Source organism: Stegastes partitus, unplaced genomic scaffold (assembly GCF_000690725.1).
Source record: "Stegastes partitus isolate 25-593 unplaced genomic scaffold, Stegastes_partitus-1.0.2 Scaffold130, whole genome shotgun sequence".
NCBI classification, from domain to species: Eukaryota; Metazoa; Chordata; class Actinopteri; family Pomacentridae; genus Stegastes; species Stegastes partitus.
In genome coordinates, this window is record NW_007577861.1 from 617,133 (window position 1) to 632,349 (window position 15,217).

Sequence of the window (15,217 nt, forward strand, 5' to 3'; positions counted from 1 at the left end):
GTAGTTGTAGGTTATCATGCTGGAGACCAAAGACTTGGATTTAGGATTTTTCACAGATGTTGTGCGCTCGAAGAAAGAAAAAAATAAATGAGTTAGAAAGCAAAACAAATGTGCAGGAAAAAAAAAAAAAAAAGATGTTGGATTTAATTCCACTTCCTCCGGCTGGTTTTACTATCACCAGGCTGCAGCGCTGAGTAACAGAGTCAGTTATCCACAGAGCAACAAGTCCAGTTTGGAGTCCAAGAAGCCTTTTGGTCATTACATCCCAAAATGATGTGACGCAGGAGCTCCTGAAGTCATCAGTGCCTGGAAACAAACCAAATCATCATTATTATCCTGCACACAACTTTTTAAAAATCACCACAATTTCTTGGTTTATTTATTTTACTGTCCTGTAAAACATTTTAAATTATTTCTTTATTTTAAAACAAGGAAATAATTAGATTGTTTATTGTGTCTTTAAAACATGAGACTAACAAAGTTCTGATGCTTTAAACAAAAACACACAAATGTTTTTAATTAGGATGTAAAATTAAATGAATTAACTTTTTGCTTTATAAAGAAAAATCTGATTAATTGAGTCCCTGAGTATTTTAAAAAGAATTTGTTCTTACTATCATTTAATTTTACAAAACAGAAATTGTGACTTTGCTGCAGGCAATAAAATTAAATATTAACATCTGATTATGAGATAAAAATGTCATATATCCAAGTTATTCAAACATGTTAAATTAATGTAAGGTGCAATGATTGTGAGTTTTCATTTGACTGACTGAAATAAATTCTGTATTTTATATAAACAATCAAATAAATCTTAACACAATCCCATTCTCTCCCTGCGCCCCTCCTGACCCTCCTGATAATACAATAAATTAACCAACATAACAATCTTGTTTCTCAGATACTATGATTCATTTTTTTTTGTTTTGTTTACACATAACTCTGTAAGCAAAATCAATCCACATTTTGAAGCCACATTGAACATGAAAATAGACATTGAATCGAGTTAATTGTAGTGCATCTAGTTTTGCGTTCATTGACGCTGCAAATTACAGGATGGCAGCAAGAAGCAAAGGCAGAGAAGAAGCAGAACAAAAGGCAATTTCACTTGTTTGATCCGCTGCCTTTAAAACGTGAAACACAACCTTCGTGTAGTTTGACATTTCTGCTGGAAGTCACTCACTAAATTACATTTAGATGTGTAGCTGAGGTGATAATAATGTGTATAATGGGCAGTTTGAGGAAAGATGAGCACTGCTGTGAGGGAGAGAGAGAGGAAAAAAAACATTGTGGGGGTATGAATTAATCTATTTGAGACATACTGTTAATATATGATTTGGGATGAGTGTGCAGCATGATGTCTGGTGCATGCATTTAATTTTATTTTTAAGAAAGCTGTTCATTTTTTTTTAAACCACGTGCAAACAGAAAAAGACAGAAGCTGAAGCTGCAAAAAAATAAATCGAACATATATACAAGTGCATGTTGAAAAATTCTTGCTTAAGGAAGGTAAAACTCACATTTCCCTGCACCTCAGTAATTAATCTCACATGCAGGAGTGTGCAGGGCGCGCAGAGAGCCGAGGCTTTCACGCAGCGTGGACACACAGGTTTTTTTTTTTTTTACCAATGCACCGCGGTCGGGATAATATTTGGTGGCTGTTAAAAATGTGGGTTGGTGTGGCAGCTGAGGAGGGCTTTCTATCACCGGACTGAAATGAAGTCTGTGACATCTTGGCCCGTTTAGCCCTCCACCTCCCCCACCTCTCCTCCCCTCCCCACCTCTCTCTCTCTCTCTCTTTCTCTCTCCCTTTCCGTCTCTCCACCTCTGCACTAACCCTCAGGTGAAGAGCAGCAGGTGTTAAAACACCCTCAGCCACAGAGCTACTCACTCCTAATGAGTCCTGCCTCCGCGCTCCATCCATGCATGGAGGACTTTATTTTTAGTGCGGCTAGTTAGAGCCCTGCTTGCATGGAAAAGGGACCTGAGCTGTGGCCTGCGCTGCCCTCCTGCCAGCGAGCGCAGGAGTCAAATTATTAATGAAAGTGGTAATATTATCACACGTCTGCCTCCTCCTAATGGCACCGAGGATGGCTTTGAGGAATAAACTCCAAATAAACAGTTTGTCTTTTAAGTGAAGTGAGCAAATCTACACTAAATGATGGCGAATGAAATGAATATGCAGGATCTTTTTTTGTGCGCCAAATAAAAAAAAAAAAAGAGATCTCTCATTATTATTGCTATTATTAGCAGTATACTCCTAGTATTAGCCTATTTTACATTTTTTTTCCTGCAAATTCTGCCTCTATTCTGTTAATGGTTTTGCTCACAGCCGTCTGTAGATACTATAATCGTGGGAAAATAATGACAGTTATCAGTCGCACCCACCAAGTACCCATAAAAATCTGTCCTCTGTTCTGGAAGATGATAATTATTGGTTGTACTACCATTATCATTGTCGTTGTTGATAGAGGAAATCTTGAAGCATTTTTCGAAAGTAATTCCAGAGAAATCACTTCAAATTGGCCTATTTTAGGGGGGACAAGGGACCAGCTTTCGTTATAGCCTAATATTTCACAGAAATCTTTAAATTCAGGCATCGGCAGCCCGCCTGGCACATTGTGGCACACGCGCCGTGATGTCTGCGCCTGCATTTTTGATAACACATTTTGCAACTTGCTAGTTCTGTTTTGAGTTCAATTATGTAATTACACTGATAATCACAGTGACGGAATTTAACTGCCTTTAATTTGTTATTCAGGTGGAGACGGAGGGACTGCGGATGGAGCAGCCGGGCTGTGCTGCTGCTGCTCTGCACAGACAAACCAGGAGAAGAGCTGCAGCCTGCAAATGAAACCTAATAAAATGAAGAGCCGCTGGATACTTTCTGCGTCTTTCTCCAAGTGCGTCCTGAGGAGGCACGGATGGCTCGGATTTATCTGCTCCATCACATGATTTTTATTTTTCTAAGTAAGTGGATATATATTTTTTGTTGCTTTTGGATTGGATTTAGAAAATATAGCCAGGTGTTTAACTTAGTTGAGGAGCTAAAGGTGGAGGTGGAGGGAAGAAAAAAAATGTCTCCAGTTTTGTCAATTCAATTAAATGAAATGTCCGGGGATAATTATTCTTGTTGGTGCTGCGGGAGGCTGGCCGCACCCCATCCTCACTCAGAATAATCAAAGGTGGCGGTGTTTAACAGACCTGTGAGCGTTAATTGATTGCGACGTTAGGTGCGTAAAAGTCGTTTGGAAACGCATTTAAACAGGATAAGATAATAGGTTTCTCTGCGTTAGAACACAGGCCAAACGCTGGAGGGGAAATTTTCATGCGAGCAAGGAAAAGAAACCAGTTTTCTCACCATTATACTGCGCGTTATATTCTATTATAGTAAAATGATTCATAGCAGCAGGCAAAGATTACAACAGATTGTATTGGGGCTACTTTAATTACAATTATTGCTTTATTCTATTTGCGGTATTTTATTGGTGCTGTGGTTGTTTTTCGGTGTTATAAAACATCATTAGGCCTGTACCTGAACCCTTCCTCACTTCACATCAGAGCAAACTGTTTTACCGTCCCACTGCTGCCAGGTGTAACTGAGACCTCAAGTCACTCAAAGTGTTAAATACATGACTAATTACAGACCTACTTATGAAAATTGAACGCCAGTGTTATGCTAATACGCTTTCCTCCTGATGGAGCATTAGGAGCTTTAATCAAAAAAAAAAGAAAAAAAGAAAAAAGAAAAAGGAGCTTTAATCAAACTGGCCAGCACACAGAGCAGCTTTAACGAGGATGGAAATGTTCTTTAATTTTATTAGACGGCTGGCAAACGTCGCTTTTTAAAAATACTGCTGTAAATAATAATAATAATAATATAATAGTCTTAATAATAATATAGTGGATCTTGACATGTCAAAAGGAAATCTGAGGTTTTGTGGTTTTCCTTGACTTTATCAGCTTCTTCGGACCCAGCCCCAGCGTCACCAATCGGCTTCCCTCTTGGAGAGAGTGGACCAATCAGCGACAGTCTTTGATGAATATTCATGAGTCCGAGATTCAAACCTTTGAGCGAGTTTGTCTTGGTCCACAGCATCATTCCTAGGACTTTTCACAGGCACAAACTACATTTTCTTATGAATGGAAAGAGAAAAAATCAGTTCGGCTTAAATTGGGACCCATCCTTCACTGAGATCATAGAAGGAAAACAACAAAAGCAAGACAAGGGGAACCGCCAGAAGAGATGACAATGACTACGATTCCAGAAAGTCTTAATAGCCCCGGCTCAGGAAAAACCGTTTTCATGGAGTTTGGACCCCCGAGTCAACAAATGTCGCCTTCCTCCATGTCTCACGGACATTATCCCATGCACTGTTTACATTCTGCAGGTCATACACAGCACGACAGCTACAGTCCAGCCTCGTCGTTTCCCAGATCTTTGGGTTATCCATACGTAAACTCGGTCGGCAGCCATTCCACCAGTCCATATCTCAGTACAGTACAGACTTACCAAAACAGCTCGGGACTCACACAGACGCGATTAGAGGACGCAGGTAAGTGTGCAACAGCATGTTTGCATCTTAAATATCAACTTTCTGTGCTGCTACGGCTCCGGTACAGTCTTCACTGCATGGAAAAAAAAAAAACAGACGACCCAGATGTGGAATTAGGCTTGGTAATTATTTATTGCGTAACGCTATAAACAATGTATGCAATTAAGGGTAATTATACCTAAAGTACAGCCTGTAAAACTTGCGCTGGAGTATTCATTGCTGCGCAGCACTGTTGGCTACAACTGCCTCCTCAATTTTTTATTTTTTTCCCTCCTTCTCTTTGCTCTCCTCTGTCTCCATCAGCGCCAGAAACAGAGAAAAACACGGTGGTCGAAGGCGGAGAGGTGCGATTCAACGGCAAAGGGAAAAAGATTAGGAAACCAAGGACTATATATTCCAGTTTACAGCTTCAAGCTCTGAACAGGAGATTTCAACAAACTCAGTATTTGGCGTTACCGGAGAGAGCGGAGCTCGCTGCGTCGCTGGGTCTCACTCAGACACAGGCAAGTCTGTGGAGCTCACACATAGCTTCACTCTGCAGCAGCTGCACCAGCAGCAGCATTTCTATACATTTTAAATGCCATTTGTTTTTGTTTTTATTCCCACAACATGCATTATTATTATTGTTATTATTATTATTACTTGCAGAATTTGATACGATAATAATAATAACAACAACAATAATAATTATAATAATAATAATTATAAATACTAATAAGATATTCGGTCTTAGATATTATGTCAAATGTGAAATTTATATGCTGTTTATATTTCTCCGTCTTATTACAGTGATATAGTATAATGATTATCTACATATAAAGGCTTTATATGATGGATAATATAATATTTTGCCGTTTACTGTTTATTTTCCCAATGCGTAAAACGTGCGTAATTGTTTTAAAACAGTCTCTGACACTTTCTATTTCGTCCCTATTTTCTAACCCAAGTACATTCTTTATCTTTATTCTTTAGGTAAAAATTTGGTTTCAGAATAAACGGTCAAAATTCAAGAAACTGATGAAGCAAGGCGGTGGCACAATTGACACCAACGCTTTAGCCACTGGCCGCGGACTTTCGAGCGGCTCTCCCTCGGTGACACCTGTCTGGAGCTCGCCGACCACCGTGAAGACTTCAGTGGGCACAACCGGATCTTACATTCCCAGCTACACCTCATGGTATCCAACCACGCACCAAGAGTCTATGCAACAGTCACAGCTCATGTGAACACAGACTTTCAGCATCAGGATGGTGAAAAGCCCCGCAGGCGCTACGCGCGGCTCAGCATTGATAATGCACAACAACAATCCCGGAGTTTGCTGCTGCTGCTGCATCCCGCCAGCTGACACAGAGGCCTCCTCACACTGGATGACGGCGAGCAGAGAAGATGGAGAAGAAAAAGCAGGAGGAGAAGATGAAGAAGGGAGCTGAAAAGGCCCACAATGCGCCCAAGGGCACAAGTCCGTGACAGTCCGTGACAGCGGGAATAGTAGACAAATGGATCCTCTTTTTTTTGGCTGCTGTTGATCACTTTTATGTCAGTTTCTATTTTTTAATTCATATTTGTGTGAACAATTCTGTTGTTGAGTTGTAGGCTACATGTTTATTAGAAAAACACGTGTTTGTTTAGGCCAGATGTTGGGCCCAAGGTGATGATGACCTAAAATCAATCTGCATCCAATGACAGTTAAAGGCCAATTAGGCTGTACAGGCCACAGCAGTGTTTCTTTAACCAAATAATTCATTCTAAATCCCACCGGCAACCATCGGGCCATGACGCTTACAGCACATCCACCCACAGAGCATACTGTGCAAAGCCTCAAGTTGCTACTATGTTGTTTCTATGTGTTTGTTATTTAAGTTAAATTATTCAGACTAGTTTTTCTGTTGAGGTCAGTCTGTGTTCATTTTGTAAGCGTGTTTGAAACAACAACCCTGTGTTGTTAATGCTGCACTAACGCAAGCAAAGCTTTTCTATGCCGTGCCCCGATGTTATGTGAAAAATGTAAAAGGCCTGACGATTTGCTGCTTTAGAAAAAAAAAGAATCTCCTGAGGGTGAGCAGCTCATTTGTCACTGTATTTTGTACATAACTTTCAGATTTGTTTTTGTGCTGTACTGGATACGCTGTGAAACAGGGTTTAGGCTTTGTGTATTCGTCCAAATGTGTTTAGTCAACATAGAAAATATTTAGTTTTGTATTGATCACTTTAATTTATTTATCCGTTTCTGAAGTTTATGTACATAATGTGCAAAGTTTCAAAAAGCAGTAAAATATGATTTAAATTATGTCTAGAACGGCGTCTGATTCCTCCCCCTCCTCCTCCACCTCCTCCTCCTCCAGCCCCCCTCTCCTCCACCCAGCCCGCCTGTGAAAAGAAAAGGCTTCAGCGTGGTGCACGTTTAATGCGAGCTGACACAAAGCAGTATCATGTTGGCTATTGTAGCAGACACCATGTGAGCGCGTTTGTGTGGACTGCAAAAGGCTCCTCGTTTAGATTTATGGTCATGTTTAGCATTTGGCCTACATGCTGCTGCTGCTGCTGCTGCTGCTCACATGGCTGCAGATGTTGTCAAACCTCTGGAGCGACCTAAGAATTACAAATCTGACCTTCCATATGAAGAAAAAAATAAATCCACCAAAGTGTCCTTATATATTTCAAAGTCAGCGACGATTTAAAACATTAAATTTAAAACATAAAAAAGAACATATTGTTTAAAAAGAAAGAAAGAAGATGTCCCGACACCAGAGTGAAGCCTTTGGCACATAAAAGCAGCATCTTTTAACTTGTGATTGAAGCGCTGCGGTGCGGGAGGCCTGGCCTCATTCAACAGCATCGCTCATTTCTTTTCAAGCTTTTCTTAAAGATAATCTCTTTTCTGTTTGTCTTCAACTATCCCTATTTTTTCCCCCCCGTCATAAGAGAAGATCAATTGTGTGTGTTAAGTGAATAATTGCGCAAGAGGCACTGAAGGCAGGTGCTGCAAAAAAAAAAAAAAAAAAAAAAAAAGTCTGGATGAAGAAGCAGAGCTGGTCAGATGGAGATGAGTGAAAGTGAAAAGTTCAAAGACCTTGTTGTTTGGTTAACAGAAAAAGAAAATGCTGCAAGTAGCATCTACGATTAGATATATTTTTTAAAATGTGTTTGAATATATCTACAGACATGTTTTTTGTTTGTTTGTTTTTTTTGTTAAATGCATTTGACAAAGATGGATTTACCTGCCAAATTAAACTACATAAATACCAGGTTAGGCTACATGTTGAAAAAAAAGAAGATTTAACACAATGAAATGAAAAAAGAGGCAAAAATATCTATAAAATAACATTTATTTAGTTTGACGTTTGCATGTGGCTGCAACGAAACAAAGAATTTCAGGAAGAAATTGGTACAGCGTGACCTGCATTCGCTGTTTTGCAGCTGTCATGAAATGTTTTGTAATTCTAATGACAAATTTCATGCAATTTGTGGCAGCACAAACTGACTGAAAGCAACATCCAAAAAGGTAATTGACATTTCTTTAATTTCTTTTTTATTTGTACTTATTATTATTATTATTATTATTATTATTATTATTATTATTATTATTATTATTATTATTATTATTATTATTATATAAAATGTATAAGATTCACCATAAAGAAGCTCAGGCCTCGTTCATTGTCTGCTCCTTTTGTCACATTCTCTTTAAAAGTTGCAGCAGTCCCTTTGTGGAGAGCCTTGCATCTAGAATAGGCCTATGTATATTTCACTACCATTAAGGAAGAATATGAATTGTGCTGTTGCTGCAGTAGTGCACATAAATCTGCCTACCTAGCCCTAGAAAGGCGCAGCTGCACATCCAAGAGGGTCAGTGTTATTTCGCTGTATTCTCCCCTTGATTATACGAGCTGAGCCCATCAAACCCAGCATAATTACAGTAATTTCGCCCTTATTTATTCTAATGCAGTTTCCTATCTCTGAGGTAATTATGAGCAATTTTTTGTCGCACCGAGGATCTTTCTGCTTTGACAAAAGAGATAGTGCTCTGAAAGAAATTTTCTGCTGCAATAGAGGAGGAGAGAGAAAAAAAAAAGCGAAATAGGTGAGCTGCCATTTCGTCACTGTTCCCTCAGACTTAGCCTATGTATAAGACTGACAAATTGCTTGCAGGTGTACATCACCGAGTTGTCAATGCGAAGAGGCTTGAAAATTAGCAAAGCACAATGTAAGAGTAACGAGTGCAGCGGCTGAAGAACAACTTCTGTGTCTCTCCTTCCTTACATTTCCTCTCGGCTTGAACAGCTTTCTAAGCTATAGGAGTTCTCCCCCACAAAAGGAGCTCCTTGGTTGCGCGTCAAATGCGCATGGAGACACAGAGATAAAGTACATTTTCTCTTAAGGAACTAGGCTTTGAAATTTTTTTTTTTATGGCATCAAAGAATCAGCAACATTCACCGATCTGACTGGGAAATTAATAAACCTTGTCGGCATGTGAAAGAAATGGATAAATTAGGGTCTGCACTGTGAGGAGAATCAAGCCTGTTTCCTGCTTTTAATGATCCCCTCCCCAAAAAAAACGAAAAAAAAAATGCATTCAGTCAGTCCCGCTAAAAATTTTTTTTTAAAGAAATAAACATTTACCTTTCAGCTTGAAATTGAAGAGGCGAGCTCCCTCCCAGGATTTCCAGAAATCAGCATGGAGGCAGATGAGCAGCAGCATCCTGCAAGCACAGACACGAGATGAACGCTTAAATCCCAACAAAATGTGTCCCATGTGTTGGTCTAAGCTATAGCAGCAGAGTTCAGAATATGACTGAAAATGTCTGCTTTATTTCCCCTCTTTATAGCTGATGGGGAAAAAAATGTAGATTATTAGCATAAATGTTTACTCCTCATTACGCTGATGACATTGTGCACTCGAGATCTTGGTAATCTTTGGGGGAAATTATGAGTAATTTTTTAAAATTTAAAGCAGCAGTTACCATGCAATTCAGGCTAATTCTGCGTAGGCTCCACACGGATATAATTATCGTTGAGTCAAGATGTTAGGCTAAAAACTATGCATTGATATTCCCATTTATTATGTACATACAACTTTGACAATGTTGATGCTTGAAATAGCGGGAAATTGTCTTGTGTAAAAATTACACCCCATATTAGGACATCTAAAATTGCGAAGAATTATATAGTAATTGCAGGCTTTCAGATTTGAAAGCCAGAATGCTCAAACCAGAGCAAATGTGGATGAAATTACAGATCAGGGTATAAATTAGGATAGGGGGTATGGCATTTACAAGTTGCCTAGAGAAATGCAAAAGTATAAACCACAGCAGCTCTAATCCATGAATTAAATGACAGAGAGCGACAGAAAAGAACCAGAAATCTTTTATATTTTCAGTAAGAAAGTAATAAATGAGAATAGTAAGAACAAAAACATGGTATTATTTAAGAGTTTATTCTGATTGCCTATTATCTGAGTGCATGGTGCAGTGATGTTGCAGCTGGGTGCATACAGTCATTTACATTTGATCATTTGAAGCATATATATATATGTGTGTGTGTGTGATGTGTTAGCACAGAGCTGCTGCATGCCTGGGCTCTGAGACTGTCAGCCCCAGGGGGGAGCCTCCATCATGCAGATATAGCAACCGCTGACAAGCTACAGTCCTAATTATGTACAAGGAAACGATCCCACTTTACGGCCCGTGGTTGTTGGAAGGGGAGTGCGTGGATCAGACAGGAATCAGAGCCACAGTGAGGGACAGAGCCTCATATAAACAATACGAGTCCTGTCTACCTGCTATCTATACGTTGGAGTCAAAATAGCTTGAATAAAATTGCATTAATGTAAAATACGTTTCTATGAATTTTGTACGTGTGTCTGTGTTTTCCATGCAGCCCAAAGGACCCTCCGTGAATAATGTGGGTCAATCTGCTCGTCCTCGGAGATCACAGACTTGACTTGTGAGGCGTGAGAAATGTTTCCATGATGCCGTAGCTCCGGGCTGTCTTGGATCTAGTTCCTGTCTCTTTTTCTCTTGTTAGGCTGAGTTCATAAAACGTCTGGAAAGCGGCTCTCTGACTCCACGGAGTCTGTTGTGCTCATTCATACCCACCCTCGTCTTCGCCCTCTCGCATGCCAAGGAGTGTTGTTGTGCTCTCAGCTCAGCGGTGCAGCAGCAGCAGCAGCAGCAGCAGCAGCCCGGGGCCTCTGCCTCTGCCTGGCCGAGCCCAGCCGCGGCTCGGCTAATCAGCTGCTGACGGAACCGGGTGAAGTGAATTTAACCCGAGACAGTTCAGGAATTATCCTAAGCTTGTGAGAGCACCCTAAAGCGTTCGGGTAACTACATACAACATTTTAGAACACGCTATTAATTAAAAAGTAGCATTTCCTCCTCTCTGCTGCGGTAGCTAGCCAAACACCCGCCTAGCTTCAAGTCCAACCGTCCCGCTAACTTACAGTCTGATCTAATAGTTGCTTAGCAACACAACTAGCAGTTAGCATAAATGCTAAAATGTTACGATAATAATTTAGTTAGCAGCCACAGGTGTGCGTTCGACAGTCAGCGTTTTTACAACCAAAATGCAGGTAATTCTTATTTTGATAAATACAGTTGTTGTTTTTAATTGTTTGTAGAAGCCTACGTTTTTAAATAAAGACATTTTATTGTTCTAGTGAAGTGAACAAATAATACTATCCCGGGCTGTTTTAGTTTTCTGCAATAAAACCATTTGACGTGGAAATATCATATAGCTAGCATAAAATGCATATTATTAAAACAAACAAACAAAAACAAAACAATAACTCTAAATTTCTGTAAGTAAAACAGGATAAAATAATAATAAAAATGTCATGAAAACATATATTTACCAAGATATTATACCGGCAGTAAAAAATAAATTAGCAGGACACAAATTCTCCCATAAAGCTAAAGAAAAAGTCAGGATGCCAATGCACAGAAAACATTTTATTTAAATAACGTCTGGCCATATATGGAACACTGCTAAAATAAATAGGACCAAAAAAATACAATTAAGTGTGATACAATTAAATCAGAGGGTAGAACAATCAGTAGCTTACGGTGGATAATGAATTTGCACCAGAAAGAGTCAAAGCGACATGGGCTATCAAAAAGCTGTGGTAAAATATTTACAAACGTGGATTCAGACACTTACCCCCCAATATATTCAAATCAACTACATGAGGAATGGATAAAGGTAAGCTGTTTTTTTTTTTTGTCACACAACAAAATGAGGTCATATTGAAAAAGGCACGATACAGTTAACTTGTGCTACATTTGTGAAAGGTTGTCCTGCGATGAATGTTTTATTTTGCAGGAATGGCAAAAAAGTGACGTCCGCGTAAAAGTAGGCTTGCGCCCAGGCTGTGATTGCTTTGGGTAATAGTGGTTCATTCATCCCTCACATAAACAAAATAAATAAATACAAAAATAACTGTAGAAATCTGTGTCTACCATTTGCCAGCGCGAAAGCTGGCAAGGTCCATGAACCTGTCTGGCTCCATTAACTTCTCCTATAGATGCTTGCGCGTAAAGTTCGCATGGCACACACACGAGGTCTGTATAATGAAGGTATTGGCATTTTTCTTTTTTTTTTTCACCAGTATTGTCCGATTTAAACCCGATGTTGTTGTTGTTGTTGTTTTGTTTGTTTTTTTAAATTTCAGAATATCGTCCCAGCGCTTATGGCGGCGTTGTGGTGGTGCTGGACCAGAGGAGGCTGCAGATGCGTCGTAGAGTTCGTGGTTGAGTACCAGGAGTAGTTTGCCAAAAACGATGAAGGCGCAGTCGTGTTGGGAGGGCTGCTGCTCTGAGGTAAACTTGAGCTGACACTGTTCATTCTTTGAGTCTGTGGAAAGTCCCAGGCAGTAGTTGGCGGAGACGTGCATGGGGGAGATTCACTGGAAGCAGCGTGTTGTTCTGGGGGAATTTCTCCACTTTTCCACAACTTCTTGAACTTGGAGCGGCGGTTTTGGAACCAGATTTTGACCTGAAAAAAAAAAAAAGAGAAAGCATGAAATTGATTAACCGATATTTTCCGGCTCAAAACCTCATTCGTCAGTTTTAATTTCTTTTCATGAGACATAAAGCGGATATTTGACAGCATATGAAACCAGGTCTTAGATGTACCCACCTGTGTTTGCGTAAGGCCCAGCGAGGCTGCCAGCTCGGCCCGTTCTGGTAGGGCTAAATACTGCGTCTTTTGAAACCTCCGTTGAAGTGCAGCCAGTTGGAAGCTGGAATAAATGGTTCGAGGTTTCCTGACCTTCTTTGGTTTTCCATTAACCATCCGGATTTCTGGCTCGCTCTCTTCTTTCTCTGAGGAAACATTCAAATGGGATGGATGTTATGCATGAAGGTTTTGTTTTGTTTTTTTGGTGCATATGTTCAGTCATGTAGAACTTTTACGCGCATTTGCACTGCACTCGTTTGTTTGGCAGATTTGTATGTGACTACTAACCCAACCAACTTAGTTTGATTTGAATATTATAGGCTAACGATGTGATAAAATCCAGGTGATATTATATATATATGGGAGTTGTTAAAAATAACATCCTAGAAATTGGCTAATATTGTGTCGCCCTGTTGCGCAAACAAGAATGTTTAGTAATTTCTCACCAAATAGTCTAATAAGCGTCTTATTAGTCATGTGCAATAAATTGTTCAACTTGCCCTCTTACACATTTCCTGAGTTAAGGTCACACACAAAAGCATGCAAATCTCATAAATGGTTTCAAAATCCTACCTGTGTCGGCTGGAGTGGGAGAGGAGTTGGAACCGTAGGAGCTGTATGCACCATAAGACGAGTTGAAACCAAGGTCGTATGACTTTGCGTTATATGGCACGGAGCTCGTGGCGCTGCCATGGTACTGGTAAGAGCCGAGTTGGCCAAATGGAGACCCGGCGCAATGCCCAGGCTGCTGGCTGTTGTAGTAGCTGCTGTCCGTCGCCGTGGATACCGGCAAGGTCGGGGACTCCTGCGATTTGTGCAAGCTGTGGTAATTGCTTGAGGTAATCTGGTTCGAATGCATATCAGTATTTAAGTTCTCAAAAACCCCGGTCATCTTCGAGTTGGAGCGGAGCAGCCTCGTAGCCTATGCGCAAAAACCAAAACCAAAAAAAAAAAAAACCCTATGCGCAAAATTTACGAAACTGCAAGCTGAAAACACGACTCAAATCTTGCACTGATGACACCTGAATCAAAACGCATCCCCGTGTAAACTGTGGCAAAATCAGCGGAAGGTGTGTCCCTCTCACAGTGGCCTGTGATTATCTGCTACGGTCGGCGGTGGGAGCGCATTTATGAGAGAGTGAGAGGGAGAGCTACTGTGTCTGAGGCAACCAATGAGTAAGAGCTGCACGACTGACTACTCCCCACCGCGTCCACCCTCCATTATTTGTTCAGGTCTGTCTGTCCCGGTTGTCTGCCGACATTTTTCTCCATCAAAGCATCTTAAAAGACTCAGAGAAAGGTAGCGTGACCAAAAGTGTGGGCCCTACCAAGTAGCCTATTATTATCTCCATGTCCAATCAGCCGTATAAAGAGGATGCAAAACTGACTCAAACATATGGGTAACATGTACTGCACATTAGAAAAAGGAAGGGTTGAATTGATGCAGAAAATTGGTTACCAGTGGCTTTGCAGTCAGCCCTCTTCATGTAGATTTTATGCTTGCAATTTAGCAGACAAACCCTGGCTATATATCCATTTATTTCCTTCATATTGGTACAGTTTTGTTGGAAACATTTCTGGTGTACTGATCATCCAAATTTGAGCCTCAAAAGCCGTAAAATTAAGTGACACTAACTAAACAGGTCAGATACAAACACACACAAAAAAGAGATGGACACAGGGGAGGCTGGTCAACGGGGGAGTAAAGGTGTTGCTACTAAATCAAACCCTGTGGATGAAGGTGAAGGTTTGGTGACTGCAGAAGAAAGCTACAGCGTCCCCTGGTGATGACAAAGTCACTTACAGACCGTTTTCTTTTGCAGTCCCCTTTGTGCGTACTTGGCACACAGTAGTGGACAAAATGACCCTCAGTATGATGTTGCTCACTTTACAGGCCGTCTGAAGAGGACCACGTTCATGTGGAGTCCAAAGCGTTGTGCTGTTTCACCCTGTGATGCATTTAATGTCCTGGAACTGAGAGGTTCATGTGACAAAAGTTGCAGAGGTGCCTGTGTTCATCACCACAAGATGGCAGCACAGTTCCTTTTATTATCACAACTGGCATCGATGTTGAGTTTACTCTAATGCCACTGATTGTACTGATGAGGTTAACATGCAGATTGTCAAGTTGCTATTTTCTTCTTTTTTCTTTCTGTTGGCGAGAGCATCACTAAACAGTCCAGTATCAAGGGCACAGAGGACTTAAAAAATCAAACCTTTACTATCCAATCCACGATTCTATTGCTTTCTTTATGAATCCTGTTCGTCAGTGATACCATGAGCTCTGGTTTGCTTTTGAAGTTCTGAATTTGTTGGTATGTTATTCCATTTACTTAAATTAACATCTACAGTGTCACACATTGGATCCACAAGAAATATAAACAGTAAATTGATCCCAGACAGAAAAGATCTGCAGCAACTCCAGTTTGTGCCACATGCTCCTTGTTCTTAATGTTGGTATGGAATGCACACATACAAAACCATTGGAGGT

General features: G+C 40.4%; 2 protein-coding genes across 2 annotated transcripts; one reads left to right on the forward strand and one right to left on the reverse strand.

The window, feature by feature from the left end:
- Window positions 1-4,246: 4,246 nt before the first annotated feature.
- Window positions 4,247-5,780, forward strand: dlx1a (distal-less homeobox 1a). The gene is made up of 3 exons (XM_008278712.1): window positions 4,247-4,556; window positions 4,860-5,059; window positions 5,529-5,780. Exons 1-3 carry the CDS (start codon window positions 4,247-4,249, stop codon window positions 5,778-5,780), a joined length of 762 nt encoding a protein of 253 aa, XP_008276934.1.
- A 5,708-nt stretch (window positions 5,781-11,488) lies between these two features.
- dlx2a (distal-less homeobox 2a) lies at window positions 11,489-13,791 on the reverse strand. Its single transcript, XM_008278713.1, has 3 exons — window positions 13,300-13,791; window positions 12,688-12,872; window positions 11,489-12,543 (listed from the first exon to the last, which is right to left on the reverse strand). The coding sequence occupies exons 1-3, from the start codon at window positions 13,616-13,618 to the stop codon at window positions 12,217-12,219; spliced, it is 831 nt and encodes a 276-aa protein (XP_008276935.1). The 5' UTR covers window positions 13,619-13,791; the 3' UTR covers window positions 11,489-12,216.
- Between the last annotated feature and the right edge of the window lie 1,426 nt (window positions 13,792-15,217).

Excerpts from the sequence above, each read along its gene's own strand:
- dlx1a (XM_008278712.1), top strand. The coding sequence starts at position 4,247 with ATGACAATGACTACGATTCCAGAAAGTCTTAATAGCCCCGGCTCAGGA. Across the intron at positions 4,557-4,859 it reads GACGCGATTAGAGGACGCAG|CGCCAGAAACAGAGAAAAAC; the intron begins GTAAGTGTGCAA and ends TGTCTCCATCAG. Across the intron at positions 5,060-5,528 it reads TGGGTCTCACTCAGACACAG|GTAAAAATTTGGTTTCAGAA; the intron begins GCAAGTCTGTGG and ends TTTATTCTTTAG.
- dlx2a (XM_008278713.1), bottom strand. The coding sequence starts at position 13,618 with ATGACCGGGGTTTTTGAGAACTTAAATACTGATATGCATTCGAACCAG. Across the intron at positions 12,873-13,299 it reads TCCCACTCCAGCCGACACAG|AGAAAGAAGAGAGCGAGCCA; the intron begins GTAGGATTTTGA and ends ATGTTTCCTCAG. Across the intron at positions 12,544-12,687 it reads TGGGCCTTACGCAAACACAG|GTCAAAATCTGGTTCCAAAA; the intron begins GTGGGTACATCT and ends TTTTTTTTTCAG.